Genomic DNA, 23,349 nt, shown 5'->3' with positions numbered 1-23,349 from the left:
ACAGGCCTCCAGTCTGAAAAACAACCCTCCACCACCACCCTCTGTCTTCTACCTTTGAGCCAGTTCTGTATCCACATGGCTAGTTCTCCATGTATTCTGTGACATCTAACCTTGCTAATCAGTCTCCCATGGGGAACCTTGTCGAACACCTTACTGAAGTCCATATGGATCACGTCTACCGCTCTGCCCTCATCAATCTTCTTTGTTACTTCTTCAAAAAACTCAATCAAATTTGTGAGATTTCCCACGCTCAAAGCCATGTTGACTATCCTTAATCAGTCCTTGCCTTTCCAAATACATGTACATTCTGTCCCTTAGGATTCCCTCCAACAACTTGCCCACCACCGACGTCAGACTCACTGGTCTGTCGTTCCCTGATGTGTCTTTATCAGCCTTCTTAAACAGTGGCACCATGTTAGCCAATCTCCAGTCTTCCGTCACCTCACCTGTGACTATCGGTGATACAAATATCTCAGCAAGGGGCCAGAGATTGAACTTTTGTCTTATCCCATCCATTTCCCCAGGTAGAAAGTTTTGAAGTCCAGTCTAGATATAATTAACAAATCTGAACAAGGACTAGGGTTTAATTTAAACACACAGCTGTCACATCCTGCAGCAAAGTGCACTTAATGAATGTAAAATCGAGGCAGTGGGATTCATTATTCGTGCACTTCCTGCAGACAATTTGGTGAATTCAAGACATCCAATTATGAAATTAGCAATTTGTGTCATTGCTTATCATCTGCTTCTGGCAAAACATTTGTTATATTTGTCTCCGGATTGTGTTAGTAAAACTGTAATGAGGTAAAATTTGATGCTTTGTCACATCTAACATGAATATTCTATGGACTTTCTCTTACTGCCTTAAGATGGCATGATGTAATTACATTGCTATATTTGCATTTGGGATTATTAAGGATAGTAGAAGTTTTAAAATAATAACTGGGCAAATTTACTTTGTAAAAGGTCTTAATGAAAAAGAAGAAAAGCAGTCTCAAGGCTATTCCAGTCAGTACTGTAAACTACAATTGCCTGTTCTCGAAACTTACCCTGTTATAGGAAGCTAACCCCACCAATTTGGTGTACTCTCACTTTGCCACTATAATCAAAAATCAAGGTTTTTATTGTCACACGGGATTGCAAAATATTTAAGCTGCTTTTCTGGCCCTTTAGGAGGCTAAAATACCTATTTTTAATTATTGCATCGACACAGAAACATCAAAACATTGAACTAATTCTGATTTAGTGTTAAACAAAGCAGCAGCATTAATTTTTTATTTGTGGGACGATCATACAATAATATTTAAACATAATACCTCTGCATAGTTAATACTTTAGTAAATTGTTTGGTTTGTCTATTACCAACACATGCAACAGTATGAACTTAAAGACGACATTGTTGCCATAATAAAGAGATTGGGTAAACTTTTTTGTATTTGTTTATCAACTCAAATCTCCCTGAATTATATGAACTCATGGGTTTTAAGCATGGCTATCCAAATGACATCGTAACAGCTCTTCAGGGTCTTTAACTTTCAAAATACAACTGTTCTTTGAATACTTTTTAATGTAGGCAATTTTTGTTTAATCTGCTGATTACAAATTAATCTACACTGATATTGAATTCTTCCATCACACAAACACTTGTTTAAATGCATTTATTTTTGATGTTTAAACAATAAACTTACATTTATCAGCTTATGAACTGTCAGAGTTACAGAAAGTGTCCAATTTTCTCTGCAATAGAATAAGCCAATAAATCCAGGAGGGAATTTTCAAGAAACACCCTTACTCATAAGTGTTGAGAGCTCACTACCACACGGATTTATGGAAATGAATTCTATACAAACTTCTAAGCAGAAGCTAAATAGACAGATGAGGGAAACAGGAATAAAGGGTGAAATAGATCGTTAGATGAGGAAAGATGTGTGGAAGATAAATGGAGCTTTTCACTTTGTAATGCTTTGAGGAAATGCAATATAATGGATATTATTCTTTTTATTAAAGCCAACGAACCCACACAGAGGGTGGTTTGTGTATCCATTTGGTGGGAATGAATGGTGGATGTGCCTCATTGCAATTGCACCAGCTTTACTGGTCACCATACTTATCTTTATGGACCAGCAGATTACTGCTCTCATCCTGAACCGCAAGGAACATAAACTCAAGGTTTGTCATTAATTTCTCCTGTTTGAAAAAAAATTGTTTCACTGCACTGTCAGTTGGAAAACAATTGCTTGATGGTTTGTTTCTTTAAATATTTGCAAAACCACATGACAGTTCTAACTTTATTCCAAAATTATTTTTGAAATTTAGCTATAATTAACAATCCATGTATTTGCTGAAATTATGTCATCTATTAATATTAGCATTACAAACATATAAGTTTATGATAAAGAAAGTCAGACAACCTATCCTATCTATTCTGATTCTTCAGCAGAGCAATTCAAACCTAATCTCATAATCCCATGCTTTTTCATATTACTTCATCTTGCTGCATCAAATTCTATAAAGAGAGTGTGGTATCTATTCTAACCATTCTCAGTGGCAAAGCATTCCATATGCTAACAACGTCTGTGTTAAGAGATATTTCCGAACACTTCTCCTCACTCTCCAGTCTTAAACTGATTATTCTTTGCTGTCTCTCGAATCAGGTCAGGCAGCATCCGAGAAGCAGGAGAATCAACGTTTCGGGCATAAGCCCTTCATCTCTCTCGTGCGCACACACACACACACCCACACACACTCCTGATGAAGGGCTTATGCCCAAAACGTCGATTCTCCTGCTCCTCAGATGCTGCGTGACCTTCTGTGCTTTTCCAGCACCACTTTCGACTCTGATCTACAGCATCTGCAATCCTCACTTTCTCATGCTCTCAAATCAGCACAAACAATGTTTTCCATTTAAGTTTCTTATAATTTTAAAAATCTCAATTTCATCTCCTTAGCTTTCTCTGCTATATGGAAAGAATTGCAAGATTTCATTTCTCCTCTTGTAACTACGTCATTTAGTGCTCTCAGCTCATGCTCTGTATGCCATTGGTGATGCATGAGATGAGATTCAGTTCGACTGTATCTGAGCCTGTATTTATATAAATTCTTCGTTAACTCTTCATTCACATCCAAATCTATATTCATAAAATGCAAAATTCTATCGACCTTTTTATGGCCTCATCTAATTACAGTTGCATTTTTATAAAATCATGGAATTGAATTTCCTAAGTCCTTTCACCCACTCCCTTCAGTGCCTTTCCATAAGTGAAATAATCTTTTTATTTCCTTTTTCCTCAAAACGTATTGCTTAATGACTTATTTATATTAAATTGCATCTGACACATTCCATTAGCCTACTTTTGTTGTCTTTATGTCTTTATATTGCTCATTCTATTTTTAAATTGACAACATTCATCCAAATCTTTTGTATGAATACACGTGGGACACTTTTAGCCCACTTTTTGTCTAGGCTATTAAACAATGTTCTACCTCTCCCTATTCATTTCCAATGCAACAGAAATTTCTAACAGACATCTTGTGTGGCATCTTTTGAGTATCTTCTAAAATCTATCTGACATACAATGTTTATCTAGTTCATCACTTCTTCAAAAAGGTATTATACTTGTAAAACACAATGTGTCTTTCAGCAAAACAGACAGCGGGGATTAAAAATCGATTGTTAAGTTGCTAAGAATATCTAACTGTTAATTGCATCTGCTATTAGACAGACAGATCTATAGTTGTGTGACTAACCACTTACCGTTTTCTAAACAATGATGCGATATCCTCTCGTCTCTGGTTCCAGGGCACAACTTTCATGTTTAATCAGGATTCGCAAATTGTGATCAGAGAATCTATTATCCAACTTTTGATTCCTTTTTTGTAGCCTGGGTACATGTGTTAGAGTCTTCTAACTTATCAACCCTGAACAGTATGTCAGATAAAAGCAAAATACTGCAGATGCTGGAAATCTGAAGTTGAAAAACGAAATGCAGAGCAGTTCAGGTAGCTTCAATGGAGAAAGAAACAAGGTCAATTACCTTACATTAATGTTGAGTGACGTACTGAGTACCTTGGGTATTTTCTGAATCATCAGTTGTCTGATATCAAATGAAAGCAAACGCAGCCAGTTCTCAAGAAAAATTACAATGGACTTGAAATGTTGACGCTGTTTCTCTCTCCACATATGCTGCCAAACCTGCTGAGTTTATTCAGTATTTTCTGTTTCAATTTGAGTTGTCCGATATCAATTGTTTTATTGATTGGTTGTTTCAAAAGTTCTGCTACTATACAAAAGCTCTCTCGTTTTGTTAAGGTAAATGCAAAATATTGACTGATAATTTCTTCAAGCAGCTCCCAATTTGCTGACATAACTTCACGGGAAGTTATGATGGTGCAGCATAGACAACTCCAAGGAAGTTCCAGGTTATGGACATGTAATATATGTGCCATTTTCAGTCTACACAATTAAGATTACTTCCTACATCCTGAAGTTGCTTGACTCTTTTTGTTTTTTCTTTTCCTTTTTTCTATTTTCATGAAAATTCTGTATTCATTTAGGGGGTGAGAGCATCACTGGCTAAGCCAGCATTTATTGCCCATCCCTAATTGCCCAGACAGCAGTTAAGAGTCAACCACATTGCTGTGGGTCTGTGTTGCATGTCGGCCAGACCAGGTAAGAATGGCAGTTTCCTTCCCTAAAAGATATTAATGAACCAGAAGGGTATTTCTGATAATCAACAACGGTTTCATGGTCATCATTAGACTCTTAATTCCACAATTTAAAAAAAATTCAAATTCCACTATCTACAATGGCAGGATTTGAATGCCTCTCCCCAAAATGCCCTGTATATCCTCTTCTATGTTATTCGTTGGTCTTCCTTGAATAATCTGTTTTGCTCTTTAAAGCCTCATTTTCATTTCCCTCCTACACTTTAGGTGTGCCTCAAGATCAGCTTTAGCACTGTCTTGTTCTTCATTATCATAAGAAGGTAAGAATGGCAGTTTCCTTCCCTAAAAGACATTAATGAACCAGAAGGGTATTTCTGATAATCAACAATGGTTTCATGGTCATCAATAGACTCTTAATTCCACAATTTTAAAAAAATTCAAATTCCACTATCTACCATGGCAGGATTTGAATGCCTCTCCCCAAAATGCACTGTATATCCTCTTCTATGTTATTCGTTGGTCTTCCTTGAATAATCTGTTTTGCTCTTTAAAGCCTCATTTTCATTTCCCTCCTACACTTTAGGTGTGCCTCAAGATCAGCTTTAGCACTGTCTTGTTCTTCATTATCATAAGACTGTTTCAAGTTTCAGTTTTGTTTTACCACTCTGATTTCAATATTTCTCCTCCCTCCCCAACCCAGACACTGAACCCCCAGCCACCAACCCTTCAAATTACCTGCTCCCTCTCCACCTGTAAGATTCTCTTTTAATTCCCATTGGCTACCGCTTCTATTATCTCACTAACTGTCTCAGCATCTATTTTTGTCTGATGATACCTCTGTGTCATGGAGCATTTTCAACTTAAAAAAACCATATAGATGCATTACTTTACTGTACAGCCTTCTCCAGACCTAGAAGTTACTCTAATGTCATGGTAATGAGAGCCCTATCCATCTGCAATAGCCACATACTGTCCTTACTTATCCCTCTTCCATTAACCTGTTCAGTGTTTGACAAAGGAAGTAATTTGACAATGATCTCTTGAAGTCTTCATGTTCACACATGGAACAGCACAGACTCAGATTAACAGTCCACATTATTAAATAACTTCCCCTTACCAATTCTCCAGATACAAACATTACGACTCATTACTTTGAGATATTGGAAAATGGAAACCTTGTCTCAGCAAATGGCAATGAGTTTCAAGAGAGAACAAGGGGAAAGATTTCAAGGCCAAATGAGGGCAGAAAAGTCGAAATACAAGTTGCCACATTACCTTCCTTCCATAAACAGAAGGGATATTAATTGTGTAAATTTAAAAATAAATTTAAATTATTAAAATCATTCAATTTCACCTAACTATGGACCATTTATTAATTCATTTTCACTTTAATATATATACTGATTAAACCCTACATAAACAAATAATTGCTACAATACTAGGAGATCATCTACTGGCTGCAATGTAGAATATTGAAAAATAAGTCAATTTAAAGTGAATCACTTAGCTTCAATCCCTTGTTCACCAAGCAAAATAGGAACTTTTCTAAATAATTGTATGTAACTTAATTTAATATATAAAAGTGAAATATGAATACTTTACATGGAATAGTGGCTGAAATCTGAAAACTGAAATGACTATTGTGAGGGAAACAATGTTATTTTATAACATCTGAAAGGGACTCCATTGTACAACTCTAACAGAAGACCAATCTTGAAGTTTTAGAGAAATGGCAATCAGGGTAAGTAATATTTTGGACGGATGCAATTTCTATTTAGCATGTGTTTTCTTTTCCCAATTCAAACTGTGACAATTACCCCACAGAAAGGTGCTGGCTTTCACCTAGACCTGTTCTGGATAGCTATCATTATGATCCTTACTTCATTCATGGGTCTGCCCTGGTACGTGTCTGCAACTGTAATATCCCTTGCACACATAGACAGCTTGAAAATGGAGACTGCAAAATCTGCCCCAGGTGTAGAGCCCACATTTATGGGAGTGAGGTATGTTGAGCAATATTCTGAGGATTTTTAATAGATTGTTGATGGAAATAATATAATTAGAGTTCTTTTTAAATTGGGTGCATTTACTTAGAGCATAATTGTGTTCTTCATGTAATCGACTGAGCTGTATTCTCATCCAACATATCCATAGACATGTATCAGTTATTATCTCAGATTCTTAGTCTAAGTATAATCATTGTACCTAATCTTTCTCTTTTCAGCACATGCTGTTGTTTCATGGCTACACAGTAGTTTCCATGAGCAGACTGTTATGAATTCAATCTCACATTCAGCACAATATATGGATTAATACAAGCAAATTTAACAATTATTCTGTGATTGTAATCTTATTGTGAGAGAATATGTGAAGAATAATTCCCAATCATGTTTGAAAGCAATAAACTAATGATGGAGTAATGTACACAGACTACGATTACTTGGTAAATTGATTGACTATCACAAATTAAAATGACATGCTAATATAATTTGGACAATGCATTGAGTTTTTTGAAGAGATGACAAAGAAGATTGATGAAGGCAGAGCAGGGTACACATTGTCAAATGCCTTGCTGAAGTCTATATAGACAATGTTCTGCATGGTAAACTGGTTAGCAAGGTGACATTACTTGAGCTCCATGGGGAGCTAGCCAATTTGATACAAAATGGGCTGGCAGTTAGGAGACAGAGGGTGATGATGGAGTGTCAATTTTTGGACTGGAGGCCTGTGACCAGCGATGTACTGCAAGGCTTGGTGCTGGGTCTGCTGCTTTTCATTTTTATAAATGATTTGGATGTGAATATAGGAGATATCGTTGGTAGGTTTGCAGATGACACCAAACTGGGTGGTGTAGTGGACAGTGAAGAAAGTTCATGTCGAAAAAGCATACAATGGGACTTTGATCAGGTGGACCAATTTCTCAAGGAATAGCAGATGGAGTTTAATTTAGATAAATGTGAGGTGTAATATGAGGCATTTTGGTAAGGCAAATCAGGGCAGGACTTATACAGTTAATAGTAGGGCCCTGGGAAATGTTGTCGAACAAAGACAACTTGGGTTGCTGGTGCATAGTTCCTTGAAATTGGAGTCGCAAATAGACAGGGTAGCGAAGATGATGTTTGACATGCTTATCTTCACTTGTCAGTGCACTGAGTGTAGGAGTTGGGAGGTCATGTTGTGGCTGTACAGGACATTAGTGAGGCCAATTTTAGAATACTGTATTCAGTTCTGTTTTTGCTGCTAGAGAAAGGATGTTGTGAAGCTTGAAAGGGTTCAGAAAAGACTTACAAGGATGTTGTCAGGACTGGAGGCTTTGAGCAATGGGAAGAGGCTGGATAGGCTGGGGCTTTGGGGGCCAAAGGGTTTTGTTAAAGAGGTTTATAAAATCATGAGGGGCATGGATAGGGTGAATAGCCAAAGTCTTTTTCCTAGGGTATGAGAGTTCAAAATTAGAGGGCATAGGCATAAGGTGACAGCAGAAAGATTTAAACAGATCTGAGAGACAACATTTTCATGCCGAGGGTGGTGCGTGTATGGAATGAGCTGTCAGAGGAGGTGTTGGAAATGGGTACAATTACAGCATTTAAAAGGCATTGGGATGGGTACATTAATAGGAAAGGTTCAGAGGGACTTGGGCCAAATGCTGGAAAATGAGACTAGACTGTTTAGGATATCTGGTTGGCGTGGTTGAGTTGGACCCAAGGGCTTGTTTCTATGCTGTATAACTCTATGCCTCCATGATTCTATAAGCAAAAAGACACACAATGTTTGTAAATAGCACAGCATTTTAAAAAAATGTAATGGGTTCACTTGGCCTTAATATAACCTTTTCAGAAAAAATGTTGTTTTTGTAGTAGTTTGACAAGTGAGAGATTCTTTACTTGCCAGTCTGATTTGTCTCTTTTTCTTGAAGACCTTTAAGTGAAGTCATGATTGGTCTTGGAGATGAAATGTGTCAAATATTCACTGCATTGATCTGAAAAATGGGCATTTGGGCCACTCTGTGGAAATGTATCCAGATATCCCCTTAAGAGCTGAGGGAGATAGAATAGTGAAATAAAGGTTTCTAGAGGAGTCACACATAGTGGTCCAAGTGAATAATACAACACAAGACATCTGGGGTTAGATGCCTCATCTATATAACAGTAGTTAGTTTGTTAAAATCAAATTTAGTTGATTTTTTTTGAGGATGTTGTTAATAAGGCCTATAAGGGAGAATTATGGATGTTATCCTATATTTACAGGGGCTTCTAAAAGGCATTTGGTATCATTCCACATATGAGATTATGAGCAAAAATAAATGTATATGAAATTGCAAATAAGTTATTGACTTAAATTGGAAACCAATTGGAAAAGTAAATGAGAAGAAAGGGCAGTCTGATTGGAGGGATCTGCTCTAGGGCTTCAATTTTTCACTCTATATTTATTATGTGATAAAAGTTGCTTTTATCTTGTTGCAGATGACAATAAATTAGGATTAAAAGTAAGGAATAAAAATAAGAAGTTGCAAATGCATGGGGACAGATTAAGCAACTGTGTAAAACTATGACAAGTGAATTTGAATGTGAATAGGTATGAGACCATTCACATTGGCCTCAAGAAAGATACATCAAATTGCTTCCTGTATGTGAGAAACGAGAGATTGTAAATGAGCAGAGATTTTGGAATTCAAATCAACTACTCTGATCAAGGTGTTTAAAATGTAAAAGGACTCAGCGAATTCATTTTCTTTTGTAGAATAAACTTGGAATTATAACAAGGTCATTCAAGGGTGAAATTAAAAACAAAGGGCTGAAACAAATGAATCTCCGGTTAAATGTGAGTCACATTGGGTTTTTTTGGAGGGATCCTCACTGAAAGGCCCAGTGAGGTTTCTTGCTGTACCCTACCAAACTCACCTCATTAACCACTTGCCTGTCAGTATAGTAACCCTCACATCCCACTTCTCCCCTTCTTACTACACACTATTCCCAAAACAATTTGCCACTCACCAGACGTCGGCCAAATAACAAACATCCTTGGCCACCGTGCGATTATTTAAAAAGTTTCTATGGACCCAGATGAGTATTCCAAGCTGCCCTGCTTATTGCCGGACAGAATCTGAACATGTCAGAGAAAGGGGAAAATGGCACTGCTGTACCCTGACAGGGACACAGAGGTCCTGGTGGAGGAGCTGGTGCATGGGAGGAGAATCCTAGTTAAGGATTGTCTTAAGTTCCTTTTGTGCTTCAGGTTTCCAAAGTCATTCCCTATTTAGAAAATAGTCTATGCCTCTAATCTTCCTACAAAATTGCATAACCCCACATGTTCCCACATTATATTCCATAAGCCACTTTTTTGCCCACTCTTCTAGCTTCTCCAAGGCCTTCTGCAGTCTCCTCACTTCCTCCACACTACCTATCCATCCATCTATCTTTATGTATTCTGCAAACTTAGTCACAATGCCTTCAGTTCCTTTGTCCAGATCATTAATGTGTAACGTGAATAGTTGTGGTCACAACATTGAACCCTGCAGAACTCCCACTAGTCACTGGCTGTCATCCTGAAAAAGACATTTTAATCATTCATCCATGCCAGTAACTTGCCCCGAACACCACGTGCTCTTGTCTTATTTAGCAGCCTCCTGTGTGGCACCTTGTCAAAGGCCTTCTGGAAATCCAAATACTGTCAGTCATGTTCACTGGCTTTCTACTGTCTAACTTACTCATTGCCTTCTCAAAGAATTCTAACAGATTTGTCAGGCATCATGTCCCCTTTCCAAAGCCATGCTGTTTCAGCCATATTACACCATGCACTTCCAAGTACTCTGTAATCTAATCCTTAATAATGGACTCTAAAATCTTACAATCAACCAAGATCAGACTAAGTCATCAATAATTTCCCATCTGTTTAAACAGGGGTGTTACGTTAGCCATTTTACAATCCTCTGGGACCCTCCCTGACTTCAGTGATTCCTGAAAAATCACCACCAGTGCCTCCACAAACTCCTCAGCTATCTCCTTCAGAACTCTAGGTGTAGTCCATCTGGTCTGGGTGATGTATCCACCTTCAGGACTTTCAGCTTCCCAGCACTACCTCTGCAATGGTAGCCACTACACTTACCTCTCCATCGATTCTCTTGAAGTTCTGGTATGCTGCTGGTGTCTTCCACTTAGAACTGATGCAAAATGCTTATTCAGTTCCTTGTCATTTCTTTGTTCACCATTTCTAGTTCTCTAGCTTCATTTTCCAGTGGTCCAATATTTACTCTTGCCTCTTATATCTTTTACATATCTAAAAACCTCTTGCAATCTTCTTTTGTATTACTAACTAGCTTACCCTTTTTTTCAGTTGTACTCTGCTGATTTTTAAAGGCTTCCCAATCCTTATCGTTGACTAAACATCACCACATTGTATGTTTTTTCTTTTATTTTATGCTGTTCCTGACTTCCCTTGTCAACCATGGTTACTTTATCCTTGGCTTAGTATGTTCCTTATTCTTTGGGATGAATTTCTGCTGTGTCTCCCAAACCGCCCCCCCCCCCCCCCGGAAAACCCTGCTCAGCTCCCCTTCCAATCAATTCAAGCCAGTTCCTCCCATTTGGTTTTGTAGTTAGCTTTACTCATTTGTAATTCAGTTACAATTGATTCAAAATTCTCCTTCTCAAACTGCAGAGCAAATTCTGATGCATTATGGTCACTACCCTCTTAAGCTTCACTTTAAACTCCCTAATCAAATCTACCTCAACATATCACAAAGTCCAGTGTTGACTGTTCCACAATGGGCTCCATCGCAAGTTGCTCCAAGAAACCATCTGGTAGCCATTCCACAAATCCCCGTTTTATTGGGATTCATTACCAACCTGATTTTCTCAATCAACCTGTATACTGAAGTCTCCCATGATTATCGTAATAATGTCTTTCTTATCTGCCTTTTCTACTTCCTGATTTTATTTCCTCCCCCACATTCTGACTCCTGCTAGGAGGCCTAGGTTTTCTTTTCCCTTGCAGGTTCCTCAACGTTCCCCACACAGACTCGACACCTTCAACTCTATGCCACTTCTTGCTATTGATTTAATTTCATTTCTTACTAACAAGGTAACCCTGCTCCCTTTGCCCATCGACCTGTCCTTTTGATAGGATTTGTATCCTTGGATATTTTGTTCCCAGCCCTGATCCCTTTGCAGCTGCATCTCTGTGGTACCCACAACATCGTACCCACCAATTTCAACCCATGCTACAAATTCATGTATCTTGTTTCATATACTTTGTGCAATTAATTACAACACCCTCAGTCCTGAGTCAACGCTCCCTGCTGCAACCCTGAAACTCTTCCCTTACCTGCAGTGGTTGAAGTTAGGTTCATGATATTCTCTACACTCTGTCCTATTACTTGTTCTGGAAGATTTAATAACTTCTGGTGAGTACTACTAATCTCCCCGCCACCCTTAACTAAGTTAATGGAATGAGAGGGACTCTGAAGTGCATGTACAGAGGCATTTATGTTCTCTTGTGCATGAAACACAAAATGATAACATGAGGTGCAATAAATAATTAAGAACATAAAAGGAATTTTGGCCTTTATTGGTAAGAGGTTGGAGTTTAAAGATAAGGAAGTCTTGTTACAAACAAGTTGAAGCACTGGGTGCAGTTTTGATTCCTGTATTTAAGAAAGAATATATTGCCACTGGGGATAGTTTAAAATAGATTCACCAGGCTGATTTCTGAGATGAAGAGGTTGACTTATTGGGATTGGTTAAACAGAGTATGCCTTTATTCATTATAGTTTGGAAGGATGAGGAGTGATCTTATTGAAACTTCCAAGATTCCAAGGGGTCTTGGCAGCTTAGATGTAAGAAGATGGTTCCACTGGTGGGGGAGTCTTAAACTAGGGACATAGTAAAGAGTAAGGGGATACGCAATTCAAACTGAGATGTGAAGGAATTTCTTCTGTCAGGGTAGTGTCTTAAATTCTCTGTCCTAGAGAGTTGTGAATGCTGGATCGCTGGAAGTGTTTAAAAGAGGAGGTAATTTTTGAAATATCGAGAAGTTGAGGGCTATGAGGAGCTGGTTTAAAAGAGGAGTTGAGGCTTGGGGCAGGTCAGCCATGAGCTTATAGAATGGCGGGGTAGGTTTACAGGATTGAATGGCCTACTTCTCGTCTCATGTCCTTAAAACTTATTGAGGGCACTATGACGATACGGGTGACATTACATTGTGCATTTCAATTCTCACATTTGTATAAATGCTACTGTTTTGACTTTATATCTGTTTGTTTAAGTCTCTGCGTGGTCCTGAATGTAACAGTGCCAGTATGATACCTACTGGATGTACAATGGATCAGTGTTAGTGCTGAGAGCCTGCCGTAGCGTGTGGAAACAAGATAGAGTCAGAAAGACAGGCCCTTCAGCCCAAACTGGTCCATGCTAACCAAAATGTCCATCCACACTAACCCCACTTCATTCACTCAGCCCATACCCTTCTAAACCTTTCCTATCCATGTATTTGTCCAAATGCCTTTTAAATGTTAATGCACCCACCTTAACCACTTCCACTGGCAGCTCATTCCATATATGTACCAACCTCTGTGTAAAACAGTTGCCCCTCAGGTTTCCTTTTATTCTATTCCCTGTACTCTTAAACTGATGCCTTCTAGTCTTTCATTCCCCAACCCTAGGAAAAAGACTGAGTGCATTCACCCTATCCATGCCTCTCAAGATCTTATACACTTCTATAAGATCCCCCTCAGTCTACTCTGCTCTAAAGAAAACGTTCTACCTTGTCCAACCTCTCCCTCTAACTCAGACCCTTGAATCCTGGCAAACTCCATGTAAATGTTTTCAGCACTCTTTCCAGTTTAATAACATTCTTCCTATAGCAAGATGAACTAAACTGAATACAATACCCCAAATGTGGCATCACTAACATCCTGTACAACTGCAACATAACTTCCCAACTTCTATACTCAGTGCCCTGACTGATGAAGGTCAGTGTGCCAAAAGCCTTCTTCATTGCCCTGTCTACCTGTGATTCCACTTTCAGAGAACCATGCACCTGAACTCCAAGGTTCCTTTATTCCACGACATTCCTTAAGGCCCAACCATTCATCATAAAACTCCTTGATTTGACTTTCCAAAATGCAGGACCTCAAATATCTATATTAAGCTCCATTTGCCATTTCTTGACCCACTTTCCCAGCTGATCAAGGTCCTACTGCAATTTCTGATAACCTTCCTCACTGTCTATGATACGGCCTATTTTAGTGTAATCAGCAAACTTACTGATCATCCTTGTACATTCTCATCCAAATCATTGATATAAATAAGAGATAGCGATGGGCCCAGCACCAACCCCTTAGGCCTCTAGTCCGACAAGCATCCTTTCATTATTTCCCTCTGCTTCCTACCAAAAAACCAATTGTGTATCCAATTTTCCAGCTCCTCCTGGATTCCATGTGCTCTAACCTTCCAGAGCAGTCTACCATGCAGAACCTTATCAAAGGCCTTACTGAAATCCATGTAGACTATGTCTACTGCCCTGCCAACATCAACCTTCCTGGTCACTTCATCAAAGAACTCTAACAAATTTGTGAGGCATAATCTCCCACACACAAAGCCATGCTAATTATTCCCAAACAAACCTTGTCTTTCCAAATGCATGTACATCGTATCTCTCAGAATCTTCTCAAGTAACTTACCTACCACAGATGAACAAGGTGCAAACAGGACAATGGGTGCTGATTACACCATTGATTCTTGTCCTACAACATTCCTATCAATTCCATGACCTCTGTTTCCAAAAGCATTGGTTTGATTGAGGTGGTCAGCGATGTCTGAAATAGAAAGATATACAGCACACAGAGAGCCTCAAGGATCAATTTTCAGTTATCTACTACTCTTATTCATTGTATACCCATGAGATCCCAAACATTGAAACACCTAGTTCCCCCTTCCTGTTAGGCCTTCCCATAGACACCATAAGCTTTATACCTCCCCAGGTACTTACCCAACCAATTTACATGGACCAACAACTTTCTACTGCCTGGCAAGTGAGGAGACCAGGCCTAGCCTGTGTCCCCCTTAAAGCCAGAGTGCCCGACCATGAACATTTCAACCTTCCTTATGGCACCCCTACATTTCTATGCTTTACCAGATACTCCCTTGCAAACTATTGCCTCTTCATTATTGTCAACCTCTCTTCTGGCCTTCCCACAATCCTCCCAACCAACCTGCAGCCCCCATTCCTGAAAACTAGGCTCCAAAGTCTCCTTCCCGTGGCATCAACTTTTGTGGATAGTCCTGATAGACTGACCATGCTTCACCTTCTCTGAGTGATGTTCTTGGACAGCCCTGGGTGAGAAATTCCCAGACTGCATCCTGAAAACTAGGCTCCAAAGTCTCCTTCCCGTGGCATCAGCTTTTGTGGATAGTCCTGATAGACTGACCATGCTTCACCTTCTCTGAGTGACGTTCTTGGACAGCCCTGGGTGAGAAATTCCCAGACTGCATTAGCCCTACCTTCCCAGACTGGCTGCTGTAGAGCCACAGGACTGACAGTAACCCATTTCCTGGCCTGGAGAGGGATGGACCCCCTGAATGAATCAGCCTGACTGGGTGGCTGACCGTGGCTAATCCCCTGGTCTGGGATCAGAGATTTTCTTGATGTACTATGCTAGGAGCCCCTGACTAATGGGTATCTCCATTGACTTTAATGAAGACTACACCCCTAAGACACTGAGACATAGCTGCCTGCTTGCTGCATATGCTAGTGCACAGTCAAGGTGTGAAATTGACTTAGCACACTGCTGTATACCGAGATATGTGTGTCCCTGACTGAGGACTGTTGACTAGAAAGGCAAGCTGCCTGGATGTGTGGCTGTGCTAACTGACAAGGCAGGGCATGGATGTTGCAAACATGCAAGTACTGTATACGCTTAGTGAGCAAACATTGACAAAGCGCTGAGAGACAGCCTGGCTCATTGCATGAGCCAAGTATCTGTCCATACAGTTGTAGCCTTTCAATGCTAGTTGCTGGGTTGTCCTACAATGTGAGCCTGTACTTTCTAAGTGGCCAGCAGGTGGGTCAGAGAGGTGCCATGATGGTCATGACGGCTGTCAAATGTCAGATGTCAATGTCCGTGTTCATGGGGTGCATGTGGGTGGTGCCCATGGATTGTAACTTGAGATACTTGCAGCTACGATGTTGTGCCATAACAGAGACGTGGGTTTCACAAGGGCAGGAATGGTTGCTTGATGTTCCCGGATTTAGAACATTTAAAAAGAACAGGGAGGGTGGAAAATGAGGTGGGGGTGTAGCATTGCTAATCAGAGAGTGCATCACAGCTACAGAAACGAAGGTTATTGAGGAAGGTTTGTCCACTGAGTCAGTATGGGTGGAAGTGAGGAACAGCAAGGGAACAGCCACCGCAATGGGGGTTTTCTACAGACCACCTAATAGCAGTAGGGAGGTTGAAGAACTTATAGGCAGGCAGATTCTGGAAAAATGCAGAAGTAGCAGGGTTGTTGTTGTGGGTGATTTCAACTTTCCCAATATCAACTGGACCCTCCTAAGTGCAGATGGTTTGGATGGAGCCATTTTTGTCAGGTGTGTTCAAGGGGATTTCCTTACTCAGTATGTAGACAGACCGACGAAGGGAGAGGTCATTTTGGATTTGGTGCTCGGCAATGATCCAGGACAGGTGTCAAATCTCGCGGTGGGAGAACACTTTGGTGACAGTGATCACAACTGCCTCACATTTACCATAGCCTTGGAGAAGGAAAGGAGCAGTTACCAAGGGAAGATATTTAATTTCGGAAAAGGAAATTATGACGCTATCAGACAGGAGTTGGGAAGTACAGACTGGGAGCAATTGTTCCACAGAAAAGGCACAGCAGACGTGTGGAGACTGTTTAAGGAGCAGTTGTTGTGAGTGATGCACGAATTTGTTCCTCTGAGACAGGTAAGATTAAGGAACCTTGGATGACGAGAACAGAGGAGCTTCTCATCAAAATGAAGAAGGCAGCTTAAATAAGGTAGAGGAAGCAAGGATCTCGCACAGCTTTAGAGGATTACAGGTTTGCTGGAAAGGAGCTCAGAAATGGATTGAGGAGAGCCAGGAGGGGGCACAAAAAAGGCTTGGCCAGAAGGATTAGGGAAAACCAAAGGCATTTTACTCATATGTGAGGAATAAGAGAATGATCAGGGAGAAGCTAGGCCGATCAGGGATAGCGGAGGGAACTTGTGCATGGAATCTGAGCAGATAGGGGAAGTCCTAAATGAGTTTTTTGCTTATTAAGCATTAAGAAAACATTAAGATTGATAAATCCCCAGGGCCAGACCAGATTTATCCTAGGCTGCTCTGGGAAGGGAGAAAGGAGTTTGCTAAGCCACTGGCGAGGATATTTGCCTCCTCACTCTCCACGGGAGTCGTACCGGAGGGTTGGAAAGAGGCGAATGTTGTTCCTCTTTTCAAGGATATTGTGTACAGTTCTGGTCGCCCTACTATAGGAAAGATACAGAAGCTTTGGAGAGGGTGCAAAGAAGGTTTACCAGGATGCTGCCTGGACTGGAGGGCTTGCCTTATGAAGAAAGGTTGAATAAGCTCGGATTTTTCTATCTGGAGAGAAGGAGGAAGAGAGGAGACCTGACCGAGGTATACAGATGCTGAGTGGAATAGATAGTCAATAGCCAGAGACTTTTCCTCAGGGCAGGACTAACTGGTCCAAGGAGTCATAGTTTGAAGATATTAGAAGGAAGGTATAAAGGAGACGTCAGAGGTAGGTTCTTTACGCAGAGAGTTGTGAATGCATGGAATGCGTTGCCAGCTTGTGGTGGTGGAAACAGATTCATTAGGGACATTTAAGCAACTGCTGGACATGTACATGGACAGCAGTGAGTTGAGGGATGCATAGGTTAAGTTATTTACATTAGGATTAAATCTTGGCTTAACATCGTGGGCCAAAGGGCTTGTTCTGTGCTGTACTTTTCTGTGTTCTATGCTGGTTCATGCTGACCAACATGGAGGCTGTTCACTGCAGGCGGTGAGCTGATGTTGCCAGGTATCTGCTTTGACTTCCATTTCAGGATTTCTCAATATATAGTTTGTTCAGCACATTTAGTAAGATAGGAAGCTGAATATTAATGAAGTCAGTTGGAGCATTAATGAGGTACTTAAAAAGCAATAATCCTCCTGACTTGGCAATTCGCCGCTACTCAGGGAGAAACTTGCTTCATTGCTCAGCAAAGCATAACAGAAAGCGAGTTATTCCCAATGTCCATGCCTTTTGCCAGACTCCTTGCCTGATTCTGCTAAAAATCTCACCATAGCCCATGTTGCTCAGACTCCTATAAAATTCCATATGTGATTAAGTTTTTAAAAATACGCCTAAGGGCGAGTTGAGGTGCTGCTCTTGACTTCACGCAGAAAGTAATATGATTTAGAATTCTCCCACAAAAGCTGTGGATACTGGGACCAGTGGAATTTTCAACAATTTGTTCATTAGCATATCAGGGGAAATTGAGTCATGATTTAACAGTCAAGATTTAATTAGATGGGGAGACAGGTGGATGGCCTACTCTTGTTCCCCTGTATATGTTTCAAATAGGGTAGCAGTAGGGCACTACATTTGACCACAGGACCCCAGAGCTTGGACTAAATAGTCTGTTGAAAAGAAAATTCAGTCCAGTAAGATTCAAATTAACCGCCTTTATTGACAGAATTGCATCCAGCATAAACCTCTGCCTTCATGGAGACAACCAAAAAAAAAGTTTAGTGAATACTGCATGAAAGTTGAAGGCTCTGACGTATCAAGACTATGACAGCTCTAACTTTAAATAATTCATCAATCCTTTTTGTAGGTCCCACGGGTGGGGCTCATAAGCCAGTTCTATAATAATGTTAAGGGAATTATCAATGCAAGGAATAATGGCTTACAAATTAGATCATGATAAATTGGCCTAGGGATATGACAGTGAACTGTAAACATAAATCATAGCTGGGACACAGCTTACTGGTCACAGTTGGGAACAAGATTTCAGAGGCTTTCTTCTGATATGTTTGGGTGAGAGGAGGTAATAATGAGAGCAACAGGGTATCTGCTGCCCACAATTTTAAATTGAAGATGGGATAAGCACTTCTCTTTCTAGCTTCACACTCAAGTTTTTACTTTTGTGCTATGTTGCTGGAAGCTCTATTGATCTTGTCTGAAGACCATTTATTTTCATCTGAAAAAAAGTGACTACAGTGCACATGGTGCGTAGTACTCTCAGTTTGATGATCTTTTAGGAAAAGATCTGAAATAGATATTAGGACCTCTATTTGTATAGACTTAATCGCAGTTTCAAGTGGGTGCTGTAGACAGGAATAGAACTTCATTGTCAATATTACTTGCAAAACATACCCAGTGCAGATGGATCATTCGATACTTCAAATGGAATCCTTTGCTTCCCATATTTTGTTGATAATTATGCGGTCAAAGGTTTGCTAAATTTGTTTTAGATAGCATCATTGACACTGTTTTATGTAAATCAATGTAATTACTCATTGGTATAAATCTATACTGGTTAGCACTGCTGCCTCACAGTGCCAGAGACCTGGGTTCAATTCCCGCCTCAGGCAACTGTCTGTGTGGAGTTTGCACATTCTCCCCGTGTCTGCGTGGGTTTCCTCCGGGTGCTCCAGTTTCCTCCCACAGTCCAAAACTGTGCAGGTTAGGTGAATTGGCCATGCTAAATTGCCCATAGTGTTAGGTGAAGGGGTAAATGTTGAGGAATGGGTCTGGGTGGGTTGCTCTTCGGAGGGTCGGTGTGGACTTGTTGGGCCGAAGGGCCTGTTTCCATTCTGTATGTAATCTAAAAAAAACTAAAATTCCATGATTAGAAAAAGTTTGTTCCTATTTAAATGGAAAAGTTTAAATGTATTACTTCATTTCTTTGTATGTTTGTAGAGAGCAAAGAGTGACTGGACTGCTTGTTTTCATCCTCATTGGCGTATCCCTCTGTTTGGCTCCAATTCTTAAGGTGATGATAATTCCACAGCCGTTACATTTAAACTTTATAAATCATATTAAAAATAAATTTTGATAGTGTTTTTAAAAAATGCAATCAATGATAAATTTCTGTTGCTTCTTAGTATATCCCATTGCCAGTCCTGTTTGGAATCTTTCTGTATATGGGTATGTCTGCTCTCAGCAGTGTTCAGGTAAGCAAATTTGGTTTTTGTTTCTAGGCATTATTTTTATCTCCAGTGGAAAATGTGATGAAACCATTCAGCATGCTTTTTTTTGTAATGAAAACTAAAACCCACAAACACTTGCATCTGCATTTTATCACTGACTGGAATCTTGAATGAATTTTGTTGTCTCTAGGGGCAAGAGGGTTGGTGAGGTGGCTGTAAAAATGGGTACTATGGCAGTGTGCTTTGCCCATTATCTTACCTGTGTCCACTGCCATTTTTCCAGTGGCAGGGAGTGCATTTCTTCTGTAGGTCAATTCAGGTCATGAAGAATTTATAGGATTACTGGATGAGTCATCCAGATGCAGGATCTACTAATCTAGAGACATAAATTCAAACCCCACCATGATCACTGGGGAATTTAAATTCACTGTAATAAATCTGGAATTAAAAAGCTAGAATCAATAATGATTGCAAATACCCATCTGTTTCACAAAACCCCTCTGAAAAGACAAACTGCCGTCCTTCCTCAGAATGGCCGATACGTAACTTGATTGAGCTCCAAAGTATATTAGTAAGCTAATCTAATCAAATATCCAAGCACATGATTCACCACCATCTTGACCAAAAAAAATTCTAATGTTGCCTATGATTTCCATATCCTATGAAGATAATAAAGAGGAAGATGAGCTGAGAAAAGGGAAGGTTTTTTTCAATGAGAGATGTGGAGAATGAATTTCTCACAAATGATACAGGAAATGTGTGTAAATTGCTAATAATAAGAGAGCAGAGAGGCTAGGAGGAAAAATAGACATTGAAAGTGGGACTATATTGAACAGTTAATGCAAAGGGAGAAGGCAGTTTGTCTGCAAATTGGTTAAGCTTTTTGTGTTTTTTTTATTTTTACTTGAAATACACTTTTAATTCTCAGGATGTTTGCAGTATTAACTTCCAATTGGTTGGCAGAATCTATATGTTAGTAACTGTGAATATCCGGCTTCAGAGTCTAAAGTGCATTTGATGAGTCTAAGACAAAAATGCCAGTTATTGACACAGTGACAAAATAGGGCTAACTGGAAGCCATGGGGCCTGGCATGGAGACTCATTCGGAATCACCGAGATTGTGTTTTCTTGGACGACTGGAACTCTTTCTGGGGAATGTGGAACGTGTACAAGTGGGATGGTCTGTACCTGAAATAACATCCTCACAGGTAAGTTTGCCAGTGTTGTTAAAAATGGTTCAGTGAAGGGAGAGATACAGAGAATTAGTACAGTAGAGACACAGCATAACATAGCAAAGGAGCTCAGCCATGTTGCAATTCAAAGGAATAAAGCAAGTTAGATGGCAACATACTTTAATGTCAGGAGTATTTTACAGGTAAGCAAGATGAGTTAAGGCCATGGATTGGCAAGTGGAATTGTGAGACAGTGAGGTCTGCAGATGCTGGAGATCAGAGTTGACAGTGTGTTGCTGGAAAAGCACAGCAGGTCAGGCAGCATCCAAGGAGCAGGAAAATCAACGTTTTGGGCCGGAGCCCTTCACTAAGATGAGATTGGGAGCCCCACACCTGAGGCTTTTCCAGCAACACACTCTCAAGTGGAATTGTGATATTGCTGTGAGCACAGAGACATGGTTGAGAGACAGACAGGACTGACAACTCAACTCACATTTCAGGTGAGACAGGGCATGGTGTAATAGAGGATTATTAATCAAGGAGTTGGTTACTGTCGTAAAAAGGGATGATATCTTGGAAGGGTCTTCAAATGAAGCTTTGTGGCTGGAATGCAGGAACATAAAGGGGACAGACACATTGCTAGGAGTGTATTATAGATTCCCAAATGGTCAATAGGTAATAGTTAATAGGAGCAGATAATAGACAATTCACTGAGATATGCAGAAACAGTAACAGAAAAATTATGTTTAGGGATTTCAACTTACGCAACATTAGTTGGGATAGCACAATGCAAAGAGTTTATAGTATGCAGTCTCTTGAAATGATTTGAAGAGACCTTTTCATGTCAATATGTAAAATAACCAATTAGGGATGATTCCGGGCTGGTCTTAGGGAAACAAAGCCAGGCAGGGGGCCACATTTTAGTGAAAATTACCACAACAATGTTTTATTTGAGTTTGTTATAGAGAAGGAAAGTGATAATCTGCAACAAAAAGAAAGGGTTTTGGATTGGGAGAAGGCAGATTTTTAAAAATATAAAGAAGGATCTGACCAAAGTAGACTGGGAACAGCTACTTGTGGGTAAATCCACAGCTGAACTGTGAGGTGTGTTCAAAAAGGGAATGGGGAGGGTAAATTATTCCTTTTGGGTGAAATGTCGAAGAAACAAGCCCATACAGGCCAGAATGTCAAGGAATATTCAGGAGTGGACAAGAAGGAGAAAGGGTTTTAACAAGTACGAAAGGAGCAAATCAATGGAAGCCTGAGAGGAGGATAGAAAATGCAGGGGGGAAACCTTTAGAAATCATACAGGAGAGCAAAATAGGAGGGGCATTAAAAAATACTGGCAGGTAAAATTTGGAGTAGGACCATAAGACACGGGAACATAATTTAGGCCACTCAGCCCATTGAGTCTGCTCTGCCATTCAGTCAACCCCATTTTCCCATTTTCTTCCCGTAACCTTTGATTCTATTGGCAATCAAGAACTTATCTATCCCTGTTTTAAATATACTCAGTGATCTGGTCTCCACAATGAATTCCACAGATTCACCACGCTCTGGCTCAAGATGTTTCTCCTTATTTCCATTCTAAAAGGTCTTCCCTTTACTCTAAGGTTTTGCTCTCAGGTCCTAGTCTCTCCTTTCCAACATCTTTCCAACTTCCACCCTGTCCAGGCCATTCAGTATTCTGAAAGTTTCAATCAGATACTCCCTCATCCTTCTAATCTCCTTTGAGTATAGTCCCAGACCCCTCAAACGTTACTCATATGTTAAGCCTTTCATTCCTGGAATCATTCTCATGAATCTCTTCTAGACCCGCTCCAGGGCCAACTCCCTGAGTTATGGGGCCCAAAGTATGCACACAATACTCTAAATGTGGTCCGACCAGAGCCTTATAAAGCCTCAAAAGTACATCCCTGCTTTTACATTTTAGTCCTTTCAAGATGAATGACAACATTGTATTTGCCTTCCTGACTACGACTCAACCTGCATGTTTACTTGAAGAGAAACCTGGACTAGGATATCCAAGTCCCTTTGCACTTCAGATTTCTGAATTTTCTCCCCTTTTAGAAAATAATCAATGCCTCTATTCTTCCTATCAAAGTGCATGACCTCACACTTTCCCATGTGGTATTTTATCTGTCACTTCTTCACCCACTCTCCTAACCTGTCTAAATCTTTCTACAGCCTCCCCACTTCCTCAATGCTACCTGCCCCTCCACCTATCTTTGTATCATCTCCAAAATTAGCCAGAATGTCCTCAGTTCCTTCATCTAGATAATTCATGCAGAAAGTGAAAACTTGTGATCCCAACACTGACCCTTGTGGAACACCACGAGTCTCCAGCTGCCATCCTGA

At 40.1% G+C, this 23,349-nt stretch overlaps 1 protein-coding gene across 1 annotated transcript in view; it reads left to right on the top strand.

The window, feature by feature from the left end:
* LOC122556650 (electrogenic sodium bicarbonate cotransporter 1-like) overlaps positions 1-23,349 on the top strand; it is a 117,099-nt gene that overhangs the window by 56,629 nt on the left and 37,121 nt on the right. The window contains exons 15-18 of the mRNA XM_043703637.1: positions 2,008-2,169; positions 6,490-6,668; positions 19,590-19,662; positions 19,775-19,843. Of these exons, the coding sequence (XP_043559572.1) occupies positions 2,008-2,169; positions 6,490-6,668; positions 19,590-19,662; positions 19,775-19,843 (483 nt within the window). The remainder of the gene's footprint in view (positions 1-2,007; positions 2,170-6,489; positions 6,669-19,589; positions 19,663-19,774; positions 19,844-23,349) is intronic.

This window comes from Chiloscyllium plagiosum, chromosome 14 (genome assembly GCF_004010195.1).
Source record: "Chiloscyllium plagiosum isolate BGI_BamShark_2017 chromosome 14, ASM401019v2, whole genome shotgun sequence".
NCBI lineage: Eukaryota > Metazoa > Chordata > Chondrichthyes > Orectolobiformes > Hemiscylliidae > Chiloscyllium > Chiloscyllium plagiosum.
Note: the sequence above shows the minus strand (reverse complement) of the source record. Positions and strands in the feature narration are given on the sequence as shown.